The 21812-nt window shown below is 38.9% G+C and overlaps 1 protein-coding gene across 1 annotated transcript in view; it reads right to left on the bottom strand.

Annotated features, from left to right (window-relative positions):
* Positions 1-2292: 2292 nt before the first annotated feature.
* Positions 2293-21812, bottom strand: part of LOC124159630 (neurogenic locus notch homolog protein 3-like) — a 29460-nt gene continuing 9940 nt past the window's right edge. Inside the window, exons 4-12 of the mRNA XM_046535550.1 lie at positions 19578-19832; positions 18792-19112; positions 18365-18691; positions 17618-17929; positions 17183-17512; positions 16572-16877; positions 15354-15659; positions 14504-14821; positions 2293-2441 (exon numbers count right to left, since the gene is read on the bottom strand). Of these exons, the coding sequence (XP_046391506.1) occupies positions 2389-2441; positions 14504-14821; positions 15354-15659; positions 16572-16877; positions 17183-17512; positions 17618-17929; positions 18365-18691; positions 18792-19112; positions 19578-19832 (2528 nt within the window). The 3' untranslated portion in view covers positions 2293-2388. The remainder of the gene's footprint in view (positions 2442-14503; positions 14822-15353; positions 15660-16571; positions 16878-17182; positions 17513-17617; positions 17930-18364; positions 18692-18791; positions 19113-19577; positions 19833-21812) is intronic.

Genomic DNA, 21812 nt, shown 5'->3' with positions numbered 1-21812 from the left:
CCGCCTATGGTGAGTGTAAAGGGGGCATAAGTGGCCGAAGGTGATGTGAACGGGAGAATGTCACTGCCAGTGGCGTAGTGTGTGGGGAGGTCTGGTGGGTCCGGACTTTAAAGCATCGTCATTTTACGGATCATCGGAAAAAAGTTGTTTTTACATCGATTTTGATAGCAAAAAAACTTCAATTTCAATGTTATGTCTTCCCACAGCCACGGAAAATGGTTTGTTTCAATAATTTGCCAACTTTTTTCGCCAAAAATGGATAATTTTTTTCAAAAGTGAGTTTGAATTTCGCTGTTTTCAGGACTTGTTGTAATCCGCGAAAAGGCCTTTTTAGGTAGTTTTCCGTCGGATTTCCAGGAATTTAAAATAATGGATTTACGGAGAAAAATCCCTAAATGAGGGCATATAACTGGAAAATGGACACTGAATGAACCAAGGACGTAACCACGCAACACATGGAAACACTCCCTCGGAGAAGCCCTCGGTTGATGCCTACTGAGACGGACGATTTCAAAGCAGTCAGAATATTACGGACGATGATTTCTAGAGCTCTCAATGCATGCAATGGACGCAAAAAAATACGTAGATGCCATTGACTCTTATCATATTTTATTCTTTCTTTGATGATATTCATGTGGATTTACAATTGTGATACCCATTTCGTAATGTTTATTGCTACAGTTCGTTGGTATAAAGGTGTGTAAATCATATTAACATAATGATTTATCACTTGAAAAGGAGCCTGAAATAGTTGCAGGCAGGGGCAGTTCAAGGCAAAATACTTACCTGGGCAAACTGGTATCGTGTCGCCCCCCTTCCGGGGGTTTAAAATGGAATACCCCCCAATTAAACAGTGTCGGGGCATTTGGTCGTCCTCCTAGCTACGTTGCCGTGGTCAGACGCGGTCTAGTCCCTTAAGCCGGCCCTGATTGCAGGGTATTTTAAAACAATTTTAAAATAATAATTCAATGCCACTTCAAGAGTTATAAATATTTGAAACTTATGTTAAAATCATTTAGAAATAATGAAAACAATTATAGTCTAAAAAGAGAGAGTTAAAATAATTTTAAAATGATTTCAAAATTTTCCTACGATATATCTTAAAATATTTTTTTCATAAAATTTTGCTGCTTGGGAAGTGAGTAGGTACATGAATAATTTCACATGAAAAGTTTTGCGTGGAGGCCGGTAAAATTTCCTTTTTTCAGAAAGTGCAATTCCGTAACGTTTTTTGCAAGTAGAGAGGAAAATATTATAAAAATACCCTGTCAGCAGTCAAAGGATATAAACTATGTAATCTACGGTTGTGTCTGGCGCCCTTAAAATATTATAAATAATCTTCTGAAAAAGCGGAAAACAGTGAATTTTGTGTGTGACTAGAACTCCTGGCTTTAAGTATAGAAGTCGTACGCCTTACTCCCTGAGCCAGCAGTTGGAATGGGAATGGAGGGTATGTTGTTGCGTCACATATTTCCTCCAGGGGGAGGCTAGAAAATTTCTAAATACTTTTATCTTATATGAAAACTAATGGCGAGGGTAATTATTTCACGTAATATAGCCAATGTGAAAGAAATTCTGACATAATTACTTGAATACTTGAAGGGTATGTTCCCAACCAAAATTATTCTGTCCTATATGTCCTAACTTCCACACGGTCATTTTATAGAGGCAAACGCATTTAATCACTAATAATTGTTCATAAAGAGTTATAACACATCAATTTTCTTTGCATTCGAAATTATGAATATTCGGATCAATTAACTTGTCGTCCTTTGTAATCATTTCTGAAGAATTTCCGTTACTAATGAATGTTGGGCAAAGGATTAAAATTGGTTAGCTCTCATTGAGCTTAGGGAGCTGTTTGGAATCCCCTTCCGATGTCCGGGAATACTAGGGTGGAGGGAGGGGGATTTGGTTACCCAGTCGACGCACCAACTCAACCTTGCCCTACTCCGTCACCGGGCCCCCTAGGTGTGTGTGTAATTGAGGGAAATGCTGCCAATTTTTTTCTCGATTGTATCAATTTCATTGTTACTTTTGCTAGCGTCTCGTTACATTCCCCAATTGTTAACATTTCCTCAGCCGTTAACCTGACTCACCATTTCCAATCATCGGGCCCCTTTTCACCCGTCAAACGGGAGCGTCGTGCGGGTCGCATAGCTTGCAGGATAATTTTTTCCTACTGCAAAAGTAACGTGCAGTTTTATATAGATGTAATGAATACTTTATTAAAAAATGTGTACACATGATAATTTTTATAACAGTGTATAAAATCAGCCATTTTTGCTCATGATTAACAACAATCTCTTCATTTTCTTCCATTCGCGGAAACAGTTTGGCTGCTGTTCACCGATGACCTCAGTTACGATGTGGACTCATGATAAGCAGTCACAGGCGAATATCACTGGCAGCCATTGAAGAAAAATCGGGACAGGGATGACCTGTTTGAGAAGAAATGATAATAATTCGTGGCTTGAATTTTTTTATATTAAGTATCTCCAGACTGTAAACAAACTAAGAAAAATATAAAGACCGTGAGCAATAGCGCAAACCGATTTTTTTTGTGAAATAATATGGCACCCTCCGCAAAAAAAACTACATCAAAATCTGAAAGGAAGTATGGATACTAAAAAATTTCCACAACTCTCAGCTAAGCTTCGAAATTGGGGTGCTAAGGGGGCATCCATTACTTACATTACGCGTTTAGGGGGAGGGGGCCAATCTCACGTGGAGGTGAGGGGGGCCCCGACAAGTAACATGAAATTTTTTCCGCAAGAAAATTCTGTCGTAAATTTGCGATCTTAGCAGTCTTAAATACTAGTCCTAAATAATCTGAAATTTAAAAAAACAAGTGAAATGCTATCCGAATACGAAAGTCCTTCGATCATTCAATCCTCCGAGAATACGAATGGCAAAATAATTTCATCGGTGCTTTTGCATTTTAATTTTTTGAATGTCCTGATATTTTTTAAATCAAATATTTCCCAATTTACATTAAAAAGTTCCGTTGTGAAGAAACATCATCTACAAATAAGCCGAAATTGCAAATTGTATTAAAAGAATTAAAATTGCAGTATAAACACGCAGCGCAAGCATAAAGACAACGCAGTGGCTATTAGCTGCTGCTAATTTTTCAATGATTAAAATGTGGTTAGGTTAAAAATTTGGAACAAATTGTTTTACCAATACAGCTAATGCATCGCAAACCTTCCAATGAGGATTTTATGGCTCCATTTGCAATAATAGCCAAGACATCGAACGAGAAGGAAACTCCTAATTGAATGGGTATCTAATGAATTTCACAGCTGAATTATGCATACACCTGGTGAATGACTTCGAAATAAAATACAAATGAATCAGAATATCAGCCTATTTCAGCATAATAAGATGTAAATAGAAGGTGCGTCTTTTCATAAACCATTTTTATATGAAATAAAATTCTTCAAGCCGTCAACAAAACTATACTCAACTATTTCAATACCTCTAAGGGTATCCCATCGGTAATGAGGTTGGCCGGTTCAATGATAGATACTTCCTGACAACAAGAGACCAACAGCATCATTTAGACATTTAAATCATTTCCAGAATGCAATCACTTTTTAAATTTAAAATCGGGAATATTCTAAGAAAAAATATGAAAAACTAAATGAAAGATGAAATTAAAAAAAACGTCAATAACAAGAGCACATATTCAACTGATGTGCATGCACCTTTATCACGGAAAGGGTCCAAAATACAGGAAAAATACTGTAAAATATCTACCTATTTAACACAATGTCTTTTTGGATCACGGCGCGGCGTTACTTACAGCCCCAAATAACCAATCATAAATACCGGGATGAACAAAAATATTTTACCTCGAGCGATTTATTTTATTCTTACTCCACCCCCTTCCGACGGCCTCGGTGGTGGTGGGGATGAGTCCTCGCCTAACATTCCGAAGGTCGCGGGATCGAATCCCGCCTGGATAGGTTTCCCCTTCTAGGTCATGGGTGTATGTGATCGTCTGTTGTTGGTTGTTTAAACTCCCGAAGTAAAGGCCACATTGTGTTGTTTTAAGGGGTAATTCAGATGAATAAAGAAATAAACTCAGCGGGAGACAGCTATATTATTTTATTTGTAAAACCTATATGAAAATAAAAATGGAATTTTACTGTTCATACTCTTCAAAATTGTGGTTTAAATTCCGCAACAGTTAAATTTTGCTCTGCAACTGAATGCGAAAATATTTAATTTAATTTAATTTAATTAAAGCGATTTATTTAATCCTATTTCAATGGAACGTATGAAACCCCCGAGAAATGAAAAAAATGCGAGAGAGAAGTGAGGAGCGAAAGGAGACGTAAGTTCGAAATCTTGTTAGATGACTGTTAATAGGGTAGTTTCCTTCATCAAAGAACACGAAAGGCATTGATTGCAATTCGTTACCCACCATTAGTGTATTCATAATATACAAATTATTTGGTTTTAGAAATACCGGTTTAGACGAATGGCAAGGGTCAATTTTATCCTCATTTGAAAAAGGCCAGATTGGCGCCCATGCGATTCCACTCCACGTGACGTCACAGGGACCTAGTTTCTATACGAGTAGATAGGAGTTTTACATTGTCTAAGATTACCAATTCATGCATGAGGCAAAGAGCTCAGGGAAACATGTCTTAATAATCACCCATTAAAATTGCCTGAGTTCGGAAAGTTTCCCTCGTTTGATAGGGTATTAATAATCCTTATTTAAGCCAAGCGCTACCCGCTTCGCAGAGGCGCACAATATCCTCGGTCCAAGGTCACCTCACACGAAGGAAGCGGGAACTAGAATGACGTCACACGGCGTTTTCCCAGCATTCATACTTAGCCGTCGCGTTTTCGCGCGCTTGAAAAGTTTCACTTTTCATTTAATCGCGAAAAATAGATATCGTCATTTAAAAATCTAAACGCGTGAAATACGTACTCCAAGAGTAACAATCTTTCGATTTAGGCAATAAAAAAATAATAGTAAACCACCCTATTACAAGGAGTCCAATGATTCCATCAAATCTTCAGATCGGCTGATGAATTCAGAAAATCGGGCGCATTATTCACCGGTATTTTCCCCGTGACAGCGTTTCAAAATGAATATAGATATAGCGACACTCACCTCTTGAAACTCTTTTCTTCTGCACTCTGGATTCGATCGAAGGAGATCGAGAAAGTGAGAATGTAGTCATCAACACTCATTGAGCGATCTCCAACTTTCAGGTGCAAGCTGCTTCCCTCAAACCTGTCATAAATTTAAAAAAAAAAGTTGCTAAAATAAAAAGATATATTAAAATTTTTATTTAAAAATATTTGTTCCCCAGATGTTAGATCAGAGATTGAGGAAAAAATATCAATAATTATGAAGAGACAACACAAATGTTGAGAATATAAATTGGGCAGTATGGCAGAGTTTCGCAGTCCGTAAAATCAGCTGTGGTGAAGCACAATCAATTGAATGGAAATTAATAATATATCAATCAATTTTCACACTAATTAATATATTATTAATATTGTTATAATTATACAATATATATGATTATTACGGAGGCTTCCGCGGTTAGTTATTTGGTGATGGTTTTCCGGGTTTACACCGCGTTGATACATGTTTTGCGGACGACAGTTTCGGGCGCGTTCCAGCTCCCGTCTTCGGGTCCAAAACCCGAAGACGGGAGCTGGAACGCGCCCGAAACTGTCGTCCGCAAAACATGTATCAACGCGGTGTAAACCCGGAAAACCATCACCAATATATATGATTACTATTTTTAATTTTATTATTAAAATGAATTTTTACCGATTTGAAAATTTACAATGACACTGACTGCGAAACGGATGAAGAAAATTCAGGGCATTACAAAGGTGTCAAAATGTTCTTCAGAGAATGCTCCCACTTCTGAAGTTTGCATATCAAGTTCAAACTCATGAAATGGAAGGAAGTAATTGCATTTTAACTTTCTTGTTAAGTCAGAAAAAGGAATTATAATTGAATCGAATAATCCATTAAGGTATGATCCTTTTGTAATCATTAAATATGCCAATACCCCTTACCGGGCTTTAAAAAGTTTAAAAAATGCAGGGATGGAATGCACGAGGGTCGAAGAACAAAAGCTCTCTGTCCCGTTAAAAAGCTATTGGAAAGCCTGACGATGCGATCCCGAGATCAGTCTTTTTAGCCTCACCGTCAACATTGATGCTTCATACTCTCCCAGTAATTCATGGAAATTATTGCACTGCTTGGGCATATCCAGCGGGGGGGGGGGGAGAAGGAGGGGACAGCTGCCCCCTTCCGAGAAGTAAAAATTACAAAAGTCTTTAAGGACAATCGGGACTGGATGGAAAAGAAAGTTTTCAACAAAGTTTCTTTAAACCCACGAAAAATGATATTAGTGTAAGACTTGCAACTGAAAGATTTTTTTTCAAGAATATATTTTTTAAACTAATAAAGGACCGTTATAATTTTCTTAAAATGTTGTTTTCATTCACCTCCCCCCCCCCCCCTAGTTTGATCCTGGGTACGACTTTGATCCACCGATTAAATTCTTTCTCCAAATTTCTGGATGGACAGTAAGTACTTTCACCCAACAGCAGGATGGTTCGTTTTTCACCGCTCTCAGAAATTCCTACGAAATAATTCGCACTCACTCAATGATAGAGAAATCGCAAATTCCGCAGTATTTCCCTCCATAGCATGTAATTTCTGGCCAACTGTTTTCTAATAGCAAATAAGGACAAGGGCGGACACAGGATTTTTTCTGGGGGGGCACAAGGGTCAGGCAGACGGTCTTCTCATATTTGGGATAAAAAACAACGTATAAGAATTACTGTACGAAATATACTTCTTATGTTAATATAAAAGTTATTATTATGAAAATATTAATATGTTACATATATAACAACGACAGTTTTCTTTTATGCTTCCTGCTGTAGACAGCTAATATTTTTTATTATTAACTCGTGATCCATAGCGGAAAAATTAGCACGGATCATGCTCCCTGTGTTCTTAATGATTTTCTGACTTTCGCATCATACCATCGCGGTTCGCTACCTTCTTTTTTTATTTTACTATAGGGATATAACTTTTAATACCTAAATTTACATGCGAAAGAAAACCTCTTCAAGTGCCATCTAAATTTAATTCTATAACTTATTACACAAAACAAAACGAACGTAATGATAACGGGACGTATTAAAAAAATCTAGTCCATATTTTAAGCGTGCGGGTGGTACGTGCCCCCGTACTCCCCTTCTTCCGAAATCCGCCTTCGGATAATTACTATATGTACAAAAAACTATGAAGTTTTACCAGAGTTAACTTTGAGAATAATAATACCATTGATTGCGCCAATGTTCAATAAGGTGAAAAAATGAGTGGCCAGCGGCCAAGATATGTTACAGAAGCAGTAAGTGGACTGTGAACGATTTGATAAATGAACAGCCTACGATTCATCGTTGATGAAAGTGTATTAATGTGTGTGAAAAAGACCGTATTATGGTCTTTTGATTAGTTTGACAACAACGTAATTCCTTTTATTAAAATCAAAAAACTTTTTATACCATATCTTTCAACTTAGCGTACAACAAAGGTGCTATCATACCCTTATTTTAACTATTTACTATATTGTTCCTTAAAACTGTTTATTTTACAAGCTGAAAAGCTAACTGATGCGACATGTCCCAGTGGTCTGGAGTAGAATTTCTTAAATTTTATAAATATCATGAACTAATATTTTCTCTATTGAGTCTGGCTAGCAATAACTAGGGTATATACTACCCAAGTATAATGTATCGCTAATCAGCTACACATTGTTTCCATTCAACAAATAGGTTGTTAGACGTGTGAGCACGGAATCTGCGCCTACCACGGAATCGCGGGAGCATCTCAAATGTAACCGTGGCGGATACATATGGGGGGCCCTTGCTGGGCCACCCGCAATGCCGAACATTGTAGAAACACAATTTTAACTTTTTTTCCATAAGATGGCATTGTCTTGTGAATGTGTATAATTAGTTTAAATAGAATTTTTCTTAAACTTCGATGTGACTTGATTGTATTTTTATTACGATTAAAGCAAAGGTAGCTCAAGATATCTTTCGCGCCCCCTTCGCCTGAAGTTCTTTCTGTATCCGCCACTGGCTCACACTACAATGGTACCGACAATCAGATACTCAAAAATGTCTGAACGGTGGATAGGTATTTTGCACACCATTGTCACTCTCATTCAAATGCTAACATTCCCCTTCACACTCAGAAGGATTTTCAGTATTTGCTGTCTTTCAGTCTCACTATTATCGGCAAATGTATGCTTAGTTTTTTTTACTGCTTATCGAAAAAAGATAAGACCACGCTATGAATACTCTTATAGTGAAATCAAAAAATGCTACGCGAGGAGGAAACAACTACCCATCTAATATGCAAGTGCCCCGCAATCATGAGGAGAGGCCAAGGAGGTAAGAGATCTTCCCATTGGGGACCTCTTGTCCTTCGCTAAGGACATAGGCCTCTATGGGTGATCAGTTATCGGTGGTTAGCACAATGGACCTACAGGTCTAAGTGCCCTGGAAGCTGATCCCCCACCGCATCATCAATCAATGCTACGCGAGACAGCTAAAATATAAATTCTGTAGCAAGCTAAAATTCGAAAATTGATAGATTAGATTAAATTTCTATCCAATTAACAAAACAAGGAGTCGACTTCGATTGAATCGAAAATCCGGGTGAGAGAATTGATTTTCGATTGAAATCGGAATCGATTATTCAATTCCTACTTCCAATAGCAATTTCACCAATGATTCCTGTTTTTTGTAGAGGATAACAGCGGATGCCCTGTCCAATCGCCATACATTGCACTTTAAATTCAATTTTATATGATCCATTTTACAGGGTGCTGTTTTTCCGTTGTACCTATCAAAATATTGGGACAGCAAATAATAATTTGAGGTTAAGTCTCGAACGATATTCAGTCTGATGGTTTCAATAAATCGCACATTACTTGTGAACCTTGTATAAAATAATTAAAATCCACTGAGCGAACTCCCTGCTTCAAAATTTCTTGCATTCTTATACATTTTTAAGAACCAATCCGGATTCAAGTTCACGATGATCGTGAAGAAAGATCAAATTTTGAGGAAAACGCAAATTAAATCAAACGCATTATCGCGAGATGTGGAGCATTTCGCTGAGAATGCAATTCTGATTTTTAAGTTAATATAATATTCAGATAATATTTAGATTTCGTCATAAATTGTTTGTCTTTGTTAACCGACATAAAACTAACCAGAACAGAACATTTTAAAGCCTTTCAACTGATCTTTAAGACCATTAATGCTTGAATTAAATGCGTATTTAATGGCAACTATTAAAAGAAATAAAAATTTTGAAAAATGAAAAACACTTCGAGTACTACACACACCACTCTAAGATAGAGGCTACGAGACGATTGCCGCGATCGAAGACACTGTGCAAGCCAGCATCCTACTGGCAGGTGCAGTTTGTGTGCCATCCCTAAGCTCCGCTTCCATAGTGAAAGTGAATCTAATAATGATAACGATCCAGGAATCAATTAGTATTTCAAAAGGTCTAAATTACAGCTCGAAACGTAGTAAAATTTATCAAAACGCATATAGCACGTAGCAAACGCATCTACTTATTCCGTCGTCTTCACGTGCCGCGAAATATTAAACACGGGAAGAGAGGACACAAGAGGGATTAAAACCTATGAAAATATTTTTCGAGCCAATTGATGAAAGCATACAGTTTTCTTTCTAAAGCTACGACTATGGACGGAATAGGTACCGATAATAGCTTCAAGTTTCCTTAGGATATATTGATATATCTGAAATTTCAACAAAATGGCCTAAGGTAATTCATAGACAATTATGACCAAATATTGTGGTCATTGACCGAACTTCTAAACTGCGATTTTAATAGTCTCCTGGCAATAAATTCTTAAAGGTTGTCCCTAACTGCATACACTTTATCAGAATAAAAAAGAATTGCTGGAATTATACATCTAATAACCTTAAGCCATCATATCGCTATTTTTTTCGTCGGCTTCATACTGAGAATGCTGACACTCAAAATGTGCCCACATCTCGACCTGAAGAACTGATATTCAAATTACATATGGAGGGGCGCGGAGGGCCCCCCCCCTCCGGGGCCGCCCTCATTGCTGAACCATTATGGCGGTTTCTTATTATTTTTTATTGCCTAAATCGAAAGATTATTACTCCTGGAGCACGCATTTAACGCTTTTAGATTTTTAAATGACGATATCTATTTTTCGCGATTAAATGAAAAGTGAAAAATTTCAAGCACGCGAAAACGCGACGGCTGAGTATGAATGCTGGGAAAAGGCCGTGTGACGTCATTCCGGTTTCCGCTGTCGCCTTGTGAGGTGACCTCGGGGCGAGGACATGTGCGCCGCTGCGATGCAGGTAGCTGCAGCCATTCGTCTACACTGGGATTTTTTAAAACCAAATAATTTGTATATCATGAATACACTAATGGAGGATAACGAATCGCAATCAATGACTTGCTTTTCTTTGATGAAGGAAACTACCCTATTGTAACTTTTTTGGTATCATAAGATTGCATTATCATGCATACATGTATAATATTTTTAAATAAAACTTTCTAAAAATTTTCACGTGAAGTGATTAATTCTTCTATTACGATAAAAGTAAAGGTAGCTCAAGATATCTGTACTTAGCGCCCCCTTCCCTCCCGTTGAGTTTTTTCTGTATTCACCACTGACTTTCGGAGCGAACACCGAGCGAGCCCATAACACACACCAACAGTCTGGGTGCACTAAATCATCGTGTTCCGTTTTTCTTCTGAGCGAGCTGGCTGAAGACTCAAGGTCGAGCTGTTTTCGGTCCCGGGGGGGGGTGGGTTTGGGAAGCCGGTGCGCAGGAGTGGAGGGAGCACGGCTACTGAGAAAATTCTTGCCTTGGAAGTACACGCAAGTAAAACATGGCAACACTATAAGGTAACTAAACATGGTAAGCAATAAAAGCGTAGCTATAAACGTTACAAAAACGCACATTTGGAGAAAATAAAGAATAGGTGGTGACGCTAAGAAAAAGAAAATTTCATCTCCCCTTTGACGCTTAGCTATCGCCTGTCAAAAATGATGAAAAATGGAATATTTTAGATTTATTTATTAATGATGGTAGATTTACTATCCCTTTTGTTTGCTAATATTGGTCTTCTATCTAATCTCAAAAAGATTGTGGTACTGATACTCAATATAAATGCATATGGTGTATTCCGAGGCAATCACTAGCCTAAAAGAAGTGTTCTATGAGGCCTATTACGAACGGCTTACCGCATGCGGTGAGATACCGCCCCGGAGCGCGTTTACCGCCCCCGAGCGATTACGAGTGGCCACCGGTCGGTATCATACCACGGCTTAGGGGTCGGTATGATACCACGGCCAGCTACCCCGGTGGTGAGATACCGACCCCCTAATGGCGGACGTCTGTTTACATTTTTCGGGTCGAGTTGGCGTTTTTAAAACAAAATATCCGACGATAGAAACTCGGAAGCTATCATATTTTGTGTTATTTATAATATTAATGTCTGAGTAAGCGTATAAAATATAAAACTGGAGCCGACTGGAGCAGTTGAACAAAAAAAGTATAATACCCATATAACAACGCTGTAGCCGTCTTGAGCCACGGCCGTGGGAGATGGATACGTTGATTGTAAGTTGACCCTCATTCATTTATTTAATTAGAACAATTTGGATGTTTTTTAATTTCCGCTGTGTTTTTATATGCAAAAACATCTTCCATTTCTTCACTGTTTCTGGAAAATTCGTCGTTAAGGACTGCCTGTGCTTGTATTGTATGGTGAATACAGCTGTTGCTCGCCGCTTGGAGATTTCTACGAACATCTTTTGTGGCAAAATATTATTTTTTCAACGTGACAACTTCTTGTATTGCAAGGTGAATACTACTTTTGCTCGCTGCTTGGAGATTTCTACGAACATCTTCTGTGCCAAAGTAGTGTCATTTTCAACGTTATAACTGCTTGAATTGTGAGGTGAATGTAACTTTTGCTCGCTGCTTGGAGATTTCTACGAACATCTTTTGTTTCAAAATAGTGTTATTTTCAATGTGACAACTACCGTTAATCACAGTACCAGTGGTTGTAATGCACAAAAGTTTGACAAACATCTGCCAAGAGCTGTAGTTATCACTGTTCCATTGTGATTGGTTTTTAAACAGTGGTTTACGCTATCGAGAAGTGTCTGATTGGAGACTATTGGCATTAATGAGCAAAGACAATAATGGGAATACATATCTATTAATTTTACTCAGATGCCATCCTTTTATTGAATTGTTTCAGCTACGTTTCCGAAGTTCTTGAAATATTCTTCAATACCCATACAAAAAAATCTGTGCTGTGGCTGTACTAAAGCTGCACTGTAACTGTGCTAAAAGGGCTGTACTGTGACTCTACTTAAACTGCACTTGAATTGAAACATCGCAGTACAGTTATAGCACGGTCAGAGTGCAGTTGCCATAGCACAGTCACAGTGGAGTTGTCATAGCACAGTCACAGTGGAGTTGCCATAGCACAGTCACAGTGGAGTTGTCATAGCACAGTCAGAGTACAGTTGCCTTAGCACATAGTGCAGTTGCCATAGCACAGCCACAGTGCAGCTGCCATAGCACAGTTTTTACTGTAATACTCTTTCCATGAATCAATAATTGAGTCTTGATGTGGCTATTGCATTCCCTGTATATCTTATTGAAAACAAGAAGCAGAATTAAATCAAGATAGGACAATTAGCAGAGATATATAGTTCCCTTTTTGGGTGTTTGAAGATTGGTTGCCTGATCCAATCAGAAAACAGCAAAGAGATAACAGTGGCCAAAACGACTACACTCATTCGAATGTTGACTAGTCTAAGGAAAGATAAACCATATTCCTAACAGACACTCACTGAATTTGTTACGTTCCACTTCCTTAATATGAACAAAGTTTATGGTACTAAAAATATTGCTATCGAAGCACTTAGGTTCTATGAGAAAAATTGACAAATCCTATTCTGCACATCAACGGGCACTCAACATAAAAACCACCAAAATTTACGTCAGTGCTATTTGTCTAGTTGCCACAAATATGCCCACCTAGATAGTTTTTGTTGATGAAGTTTCAGTACTAACGCCGTGGAGCACAATAAATGACAATAAGATATGAAAATAAAAGACATTTATTAAATACAAATACATATACTGATGATTATAAACATAAAAATGAAAGTCTTGTTAAGGCATGGCCGCTCAATTCATTTGCCTCTTTGGCTTCCTTCCTGAAATTAAAAGGAAAACACATTACATACTGATATCTAATCAAGTGTTACTTCAAAATTTGACTGTTTAAGTTTGTCTGAATTTAATTTTAGATAAGTTGAGTACTTACCTCCAGCAGCAGAGTATATATAAAGATATGTCTTTTTTCAACTCTCTCGTGCTTCGCAAGGAGTAGATTGCGAGTCGTCGAAATCAATCGTGGAAAGTTGATTCATCGCGAACCACACAGATTTCAGCAAAATCGACGATATCACTTCACCCGCAAGAAAAAATCCCGGCTAAGTAGCTAATTTTGATGTAATTGAAGTAAAGTTCACTTCTTCATGTTCTTAGCGTCGATCTTACATCGACGCATCCATCGTACAGCGTAGAATTAAAAGGATGAGAGCACGTAAACAAGGAATGTTACAACCGGTTCAACACCAATGCTGTCTAACAAAGATGGCTGAGTATCGGTGGAAGTTGTTCTTTTGACCATACTTTACCAAAATAATAAGCAAGCTGGAGCTATGCATTGCCGCGGTAATGTCAACATAAATTTTTATATAATTTACGCATTCATATTCTCATGGAAATGATAGTTGATCGTGATATGAAATAATATAGGAAATACTTTCTCCTGTCAATGACTATATGGCTCAAACCACTGCGACAGGGCTGGAATTAAACAATAGTTTAATTCCAGCCCTGTCGCAGCGGTTTGAGCCATAGTACAGATCCAGTCATGTTACCCAGCCCAGTCACAGTCCACTTTTAGCCACAGTACACTTCCAGTCATGTTTTCTAGCCCTGTCACAGTCCAGTCTGAGCTATAGTACAGTTCCAGTCCAGTTACCCAACCCAGTCACAGTCCAGTTTGAGCCATGGTACAGCTCCAGTCATGTTACCCAGCCCAGTCAAAGTGCAGTCTGAGCTCTAGCACAGTTCAAGCACAGTGATCCAGCACTGTTACAGTACAGTTCTTCTCAAATTATAGCTGCCATAGTACAGTCTAGTACAGAAAAGTGTACTGTGACTGTGCTAAACACAGAGTTTAGTCCAGTTACAGTGCAGATTTAGTGCAGTCGCAGCACAGATTTTTTTGTATGGGATACTTACAAAAATTGAATATAAATATTACAGCATAGTTGACGAACTTCAACCAAGTGAAAGAGAGGAATGTACAAACCTGGTTGAGGTCTGCAATGAACAAATGGATCGCCAAAGAAACCAGCAGGGCAGAAGCAATTGGGTGTATGGCTTATCACTCGGCACTCAGCACCAGCCCCACAAGTTTCCGGGCATGGATCCTTACATTTCTGATTGATACAAGCCTGGTGACTTGGGCACTCACTGTTACTAACACATTCAGGGCGGCAATTGGGAGGAGAACCACGGTACTCAGGCAGACATGAGCATGATGGACTGTCCCCAATCACCCTACATTCGGCATACGGACCGCATGGTGGCGGCTGGCATGGGTTTATTGGTGGTGCTTCCACTGGAGCTACAATGATAGAAAGACAGATGTCAAAGAATACAGTCAATATGCACAAGTAGGAGCAATAGAAATGACAGAATAAGAAGACTCAACTGCCATCTCATATTGTACCAACCAAAAATACTTCAAACACTGAGTGTATGGCAAAGCGATACAGGGGAAAAGAGAGATAATTCAAAAGAAATTAAATAAATATGGCTTTACATAAGCCTCATCCAGTCCTGGGTACCTGAGATGAACACAACAACTTCTAAATGACTTTCCAAAATATACCATTTTTTACCATGGCTAATTACATATGTATTTCAGGGATTCTTATTCAAAATATAATTTGTTTTCATTAATTTCAAATACTTCTATATGAATTTTTTTCTATTAGCAATGATGGAAAGAGAAAAGGATGGGAATAATCTCCAAAAAAAAATTTTTCTAAAAGCCACCAAGCTAAAATAGAAACATCAGAAATTTTACCTCACTTCTAACCGCGGAAGAAATTGCAGTCAAAAGTGAAAATTAACACTTGTCTAAGCTCTCTCACCTGGAGGATAACACCTGACAAATGGATTTCCAGTCATATGGGATGGGCAACTGCAAATGGGATTGTGGTTGACCACTTCGCAGCGTGCACCAGTCCCACAAGTGCCTGAGCAAGGATCTTGGCACTTCTGATTCGAGCACGCCTGATTCAGATTACATTCTGAGTTGAGGACGCATTCAGGGCGACAGGATGGTGGAGAACCAACATACTCTGGCAAGCACGAGCACACTGTCACATTGTTCAAAACCCTGCACTGGCTGTTCGGACCACACGGAGATGGATTGCAAGGCTGGGTCACGACAGGTTCTGAGGAAACAAGCAGACAGTTATTTAGACAAAACACTAACCAACTCCATTTTATTATTTGGATTTGGAATTTGGATTTCGGATGGATTATATTGTATTTGACCAAATATAATATAAATGAATGATGTAAAAACTCAATTGATTAAAATAAATTGTTAGATGTCAGGGAAAAATATAAGGTATGACCAAAAAAAATCATACTCGTTTAGCTATTCCCTAAAAAGTTAAAATTTGAATAAAATAAAAATGAATAAAGTTTCCTGCTTCACCAGATTCCCTTGATAAAGCCACCAACATCAGTCGCCACACAATAATTAATACTGCAAAATTGCTTAAAAAGTTTCAAACGACCATTAGAGTTCTGGTTCACTCACTTAGACATCTGGGTCAGAAAGAATGGCTAATTGAGGCAAGGAATTATTCACAAGAGTGTAAGCAACAATTGAACCATTCAAGGGTGATACTAGGGGGAGGGGAGTAGCTGAGATACATTGACATGAGCGCATGATGTCATCGACTTATCTCCGAAATCTTTCTAGGCCTTTGAATTTTGCCCCAATCAGTTCCAGAAGAAGTGGATAAAAAATATGGGTCTCTGTATTTATCAAACTCTATCACAATGGATGCATTTGTTAAAATTTTTGTGGTACACATGTTTTATTGATTGACAGGAAAAATCTATAAATTAGTCCAGAAGAGGTCCCCGGCAGAGGGGAAGAAATGTTGACGACTTTTAAGACACAAGACATGGGTAAACCCAAAAGTTTTATTTGTTGACATCTCTATCATAAATAAGTATTTAAAAAATGGTAAATTAGCCCATTTTAGACAGCAAATTTGGCTAAATTGAAGACATATCAATCACAAAAAAGCAACTTCATTCAAATATAAGGAAATACGTGTTTCACATACCTTGGAATGGTCGGCATATAATGAATGAATCACCAGACGTTCCAGGAGGACAAGAGCATATTGGTACATGGTTGGAAACCACACAATTGGCTCCTTGACCACAAGTTCCCGGGCAGGGGTCAGCACATTTTTGTCTCAAGCAAGCCTTGTTTCGTGGACATTCCGAGTTGATGACGCATTCTGGGCGACAGCCTACATATGGGTCACCCAAGTATTCTGGTATACATGTGCAGACACCATCCCTGCAGTTTGAATTTGAACCACATGGAGATGGGAAGCACGGATCTGCGGCAGGTGTCTCCACCACTAAAGAGAAATACAGCAACCAATGTTATAAACAGCATCCAATTATGAAAAATACTTTTGAAACAAAAAACCCTCATCAGAGGTAACAGAAAATAGACTGAGGCTTCACCAAAACAACTGAATAATGCAATGCTTGAATGTCACTTAAATGACTATCATCCAAATATTACAAAAATTGTGAAAATACAGCTAATAATTCTCTAATGCTCATATTACAAATTCCTCCAATACAACACATAAGAATTAACAGATGCAAGCTTCATCCATAATTGCAGTAGCTATATTGGATAAGGTAAAATTTTTACCTTGAGGTATGACATGACAGCTAATGAATGGATCTCCAGTGTAACCTTGCTGGCAAGTACATATTGGGACATGGTTGATGACACTGCACTGAGCACCAACTCCACACGACCCAGGGCATGGGTCTCGGCATTTCTCCCTAATGCACGCAAGGTTTGACCGACACTCTGGGTTGATGGTACATTCTGGACGGCAGCTTGGGGGAGTTCCATAGTAGCCTTGCAAACAAGAGCATGAAGGAGCCCCACCAATGTTTCTACACTGAGAATGTGGGCCACACGGCGAGGGATAGCACGGGTTGACTCTTTCCTCTGACACAACCGGAATAGGAGCTGAAAAGATTGTGCAAATGGTTAAAAAATTTATCGCTGTACTGCGCGAGGATTGAAATGATTGAAGTTCATTCTTCAAAGCAAGAGATGTCCCACTACACTCACCAGGAATGTGCTGGCATCTGTAGAAAGGATCTCCAGTTTGGCCTTCAGGGCACGCGCAAATGGGTACGTGGTTCACCACTTTGCAGATTGCATTTTGGCCACATGTGCCAGGGCATGGATTAACACACTTCTGATTCACACATGCACGATTCAAGGGACACTCAGAGCTGACAACACATTCAGGTCTGCAGCCAGGTGGACTTCTGACATAGTTGGGCAGACAAGAGCACACCGCCTGTTCATTAACCTTTCTGCATTGGGCATTGGGACCACATGGAGATGGATTGCATGGGTCAACAATGACTGAAACTTCTGCAACACACAAAATGGTATCACAATAACAACTATCTTTCACCAATTTATATCTACATCAATTATTAGGAAACAGTTTAAAAAACATTTACTATAGAAGATTAAATGCATACTACGAAAAATCATTAACTTCAAAACAATAAATCTTAAAATTACTAGTAAGGATAATTATTACAGTCACAATTATAATTAAAAATATATAGATTGAGCCAAAAAAAAAGAAAAGCATGTAATTATAAAGATTTATCACATCAGCTCCAATAACTTGAACAATTCCTAAAACGATTACTTCACCAAAATGCAGTGCTAGCTTAAATATACGAGTACAATAGTTCATTCAAACACAATGAATTAAGCCACAACAAAAGATTTAAAAAAGTAGGCACATGAGATTAAAACATAAGTAGCTGAAAAACATAGAAAGATTTAAATTACCTTCACGTGGTGCAAGGTTGCAATATCTGAATGGATCTCCCACATAACCAGGCCTGCAAGTACATGATGGCAAGTGATTCACAACCTGGCAATCAGCATTCTGTCCACAAGTTCCTGGGCATGGATCCTGACATTTTCCACTAATACAGGCCTTGTTTGATGCACAGTCGGAATTAAGAATACACTCTGGTCTACATCCTTCATAAGGATTGCCAATATACTCAGGTAGACAAGTGCAAGAACCAGCACCGTTTTGCTCTCTGCACACAGCATTAGCACCGCAGGGTGATGGATTGTAGGGCATTGCCTTCTCCTCCACAATTGGTTCTGCAATTGAAAAAGTAACATTGAGATGAATTGACTCCAGAAAGAACAGCTAAACTGAAAACTGAATACGCAAAAAACATGAATGAAAGAGGTAATCTACCTTGCTGAACGTAACACTGAGAGAACGGGTGGCCTTGATATCCAGGCAAGCAGACACAGTTGGGGGTATGACTGACAACCCTACATTCTGCATTGGCACCACAAGAACCAGGGCATGGATCTCTGCACTTTTGATTGATGCATGCCAAGTGACTGGGACACTCGCTGTTGCTGACGTACTCAGGTCGGCAGTTCGGCGGAGACCCCTTGTACTCAGGAAGGCAAGAGCAAGATGGACCACCACCGACTACCCGACACTCAGCATATGGTCCACATGGTGATGGTTGGCAGGGATTGACCGGTGGCGGGGGTGGAGTGTCAGCTGTTTCAATACAATAAACAAGGTATGAGATAATTCTTTAAATAAACATTGATCAATCACAAGATTCGATCATTTTATCCCACTAAAATAAATGAAATTCCTATTTAATTTAACTAGATAAAATATAAAAGTAATAGAATTCCTATTTAAGTCTACAGCTAAATAATTGACAAATAAATGCTACTTTAGAATTAAAAAATAATTTTAAGGATGATCATTGATATAATTTTAAGGACTATTCTGGAAACTTAATCCAAGTTAAAACATGCTTATGGGGACATCATGCATGTCTTCTTGATATTATGTATTTATGTATGCAAGAAAAATACCTTTAAAAATATTGACAACATTAAAACTAGAGGATTATACATCTCAAGAGATAGTAGGCATTAGTGATATTCATGTAGTAATGAATAGAAGGTATGTAAAACAAGTAAAATATACTTGTCTATTCCATACACTTACGTATTGGGCTGCATCTAACAAATGGATCCCCAGTATAGCGAGCAGGACAGCTGCAAATAGGGTTGTGGTTGATAACTTCACACCTAGCTCCCACACCACATGTGTCCGGGCAAGGGTTCCTGCACTTCTGGTTGCTGCAAGCTTCATTCTGACTACAATCTGAGTTGACAACACACTCTGGACGGCAAGTAGGAGGGCTTCCCACATAGCCAGCCACATGAGCAAACTGCCTGATTGTTGACTTCACGGCACTGACTGTTGGGCCCGCAAGGTGATGGTTGGCATGGTTGAGTTAGCACTGGTTCTACGCATAAAAGTGAAATAGCTACATGAATAAATTTCATAACTAAGCCTCATATGCACATATAAAAATAATTTTGTTCCACAACAACAGATTTATCATAAATAATAATGCTCGCAGCAAAGAGTTCATCCATATTTCCAAAATTAAGGAACAAGAAACCACGAGAGGACTTGCTGTGGGAATTAGGGTACCAATGATTGACATGGAATTGAATGGGATGGTAAAGGAACAAAAGAAAGAAGAGGCATTACGTATTGTGTTTTAAAACAGAAACATTAAAAAGCTCAGTATACAGAAGTGAAGTACAATATTGTAGCGGTACGGTCCGGAGCCGGCCCGACGCGTAAGATTGAAACATCGCGGCTGGGGTTACGTCTGCGCGCACGCTCACAATTTTGGGCATTTTTGGAACAGAGTTCAGCACAAAATATGTGTGAAGGGTTTATTTTATGTTTTAAATGTAGAATATGTTTTTTATGTGTATGTGAATTGCAGTGAAATAGTGGAAGTGGATTTCCGGGAGAGGCGACGTTGTGGTTCTCTCCCGGAAGGTATTTGAAAACCCGCCTCTAGATTGGGAAAAAGAGGGCGTTAGTGTGCATCGGAGGAGGTTATGGGAAAGAAAGAGGAGATATAAGGGAGAGACGCGAGGTGTCGTTCTCTCTCTCTCTCCTACGCTCTGTCATGAAAGAAGTCGAATCGTGAGTGTGCAGTGATAAGCGGTGGCAGCACGGCTACGGCAAGTGGAGGTTGCATGCACGTGGACAGCTGGCGAGGGGTGGCGTGGACATCTAAGAAGGACGTAAGCTTGGAATTTCCCAAAGCCCTAAAAGGTCCTTTGAATCCAGATTGTTCCTCCCTCCGAAAGTCCCTAGTGAACTCTCCATTAAAGGCCCTAGTGAATTCGCTGTTGACTGGTCTTAGTCACGGCCCTGCAAGACTTAAGTGCTAGCGTTGAGGAGATTGAGCAATACTTCTGAATGTTAGTAGTTACTTGGCATATCATTGAGCCCTAATTCAAGACGGGTGGCCATTTGAACTGACTAACGCATAATTTCATAATTGCCTTGCACGTAATTTTTGTGAGTCTTACTTCACACTATTCACGTTGTTCATGAACCAAGACGCATTGATGTATTTTGTTATTGGGAAAGATCTTTGAATAATATTCATTGATAAGGTGAGATTGTGATTTTGAAGGAGATGACGGATGTTCAAATTTCATGTTGGAGGTGACGCCGTTGTATTATGGAAAGGGATTTATCATTTGTGTTTGGGGTATATTTTGGTTTCTGTGTAAACTTTTGAATCAATGTCATTTAATTTATTAAAATCAGTTGTGAAAAGGATTTCCTTGAATTTACTACTCTTTGCTATTGCCACAAGTGCCTTCAATCCTTTTGTAAGTGAGTGTGCGTGTGGGCGCGTTCATTTGGGGGACTTGATTTGGAGCCCTGAAAAGGTAAGTCTAAGTAGGGGCATTCTTATATTTTGGGGAAGTGGAGAATTAATTATCACTAGGGGCACCGAATTTTCGCGAACCGCGAATTATAACGCGAAATTTACAAAAGCTGCGCGAAATTCACTTTGCTCCGCGAAATTTCGCGTTTAAGCACTTTTTCTGCGAATTTGGCGCTATATTTTCTGTCATTACCGATAAAAAACACCTCGTCACTTAAGGTCTATTTAAAAACCGCTATTAAGCACCGATCGCATGTAGACGGTGCTTTGCAACCGGCTCTGGAATTTTTGAATTTGGCGCCCAAAGCCGAAATGGTCTGCAGCGTATTCATGGCCAAAAAGTGAAAAAAAGTATAAAAAAACGCATGTATTACTTTCCGATTGCATGGCGCCCATGTTTTTTATTTTGAGAGTTGCTTGCTAACTCGCGCGTTTAAGGGTTCGTCAGTTTGCCGCTCTCGCCAACATTG

This window comes from Ischnura elegans, chromosome 5 (genome assembly GCF_921293095.1).
Source record: "Ischnura elegans chromosome 5, ioIscEleg1.1, whole genome shotgun sequence".
Taxonomy (NCBI): domain Eukaryota; kingdom Metazoa; phylum Arthropoda; class Insecta; order Odonata; family Coenagrionidae; genus Ischnura; species Ischnura elegans.
Note: the sequence above shows the minus strand (reverse complement) of the source record. Positions and strands in the feature narration are given on the sequence as shown.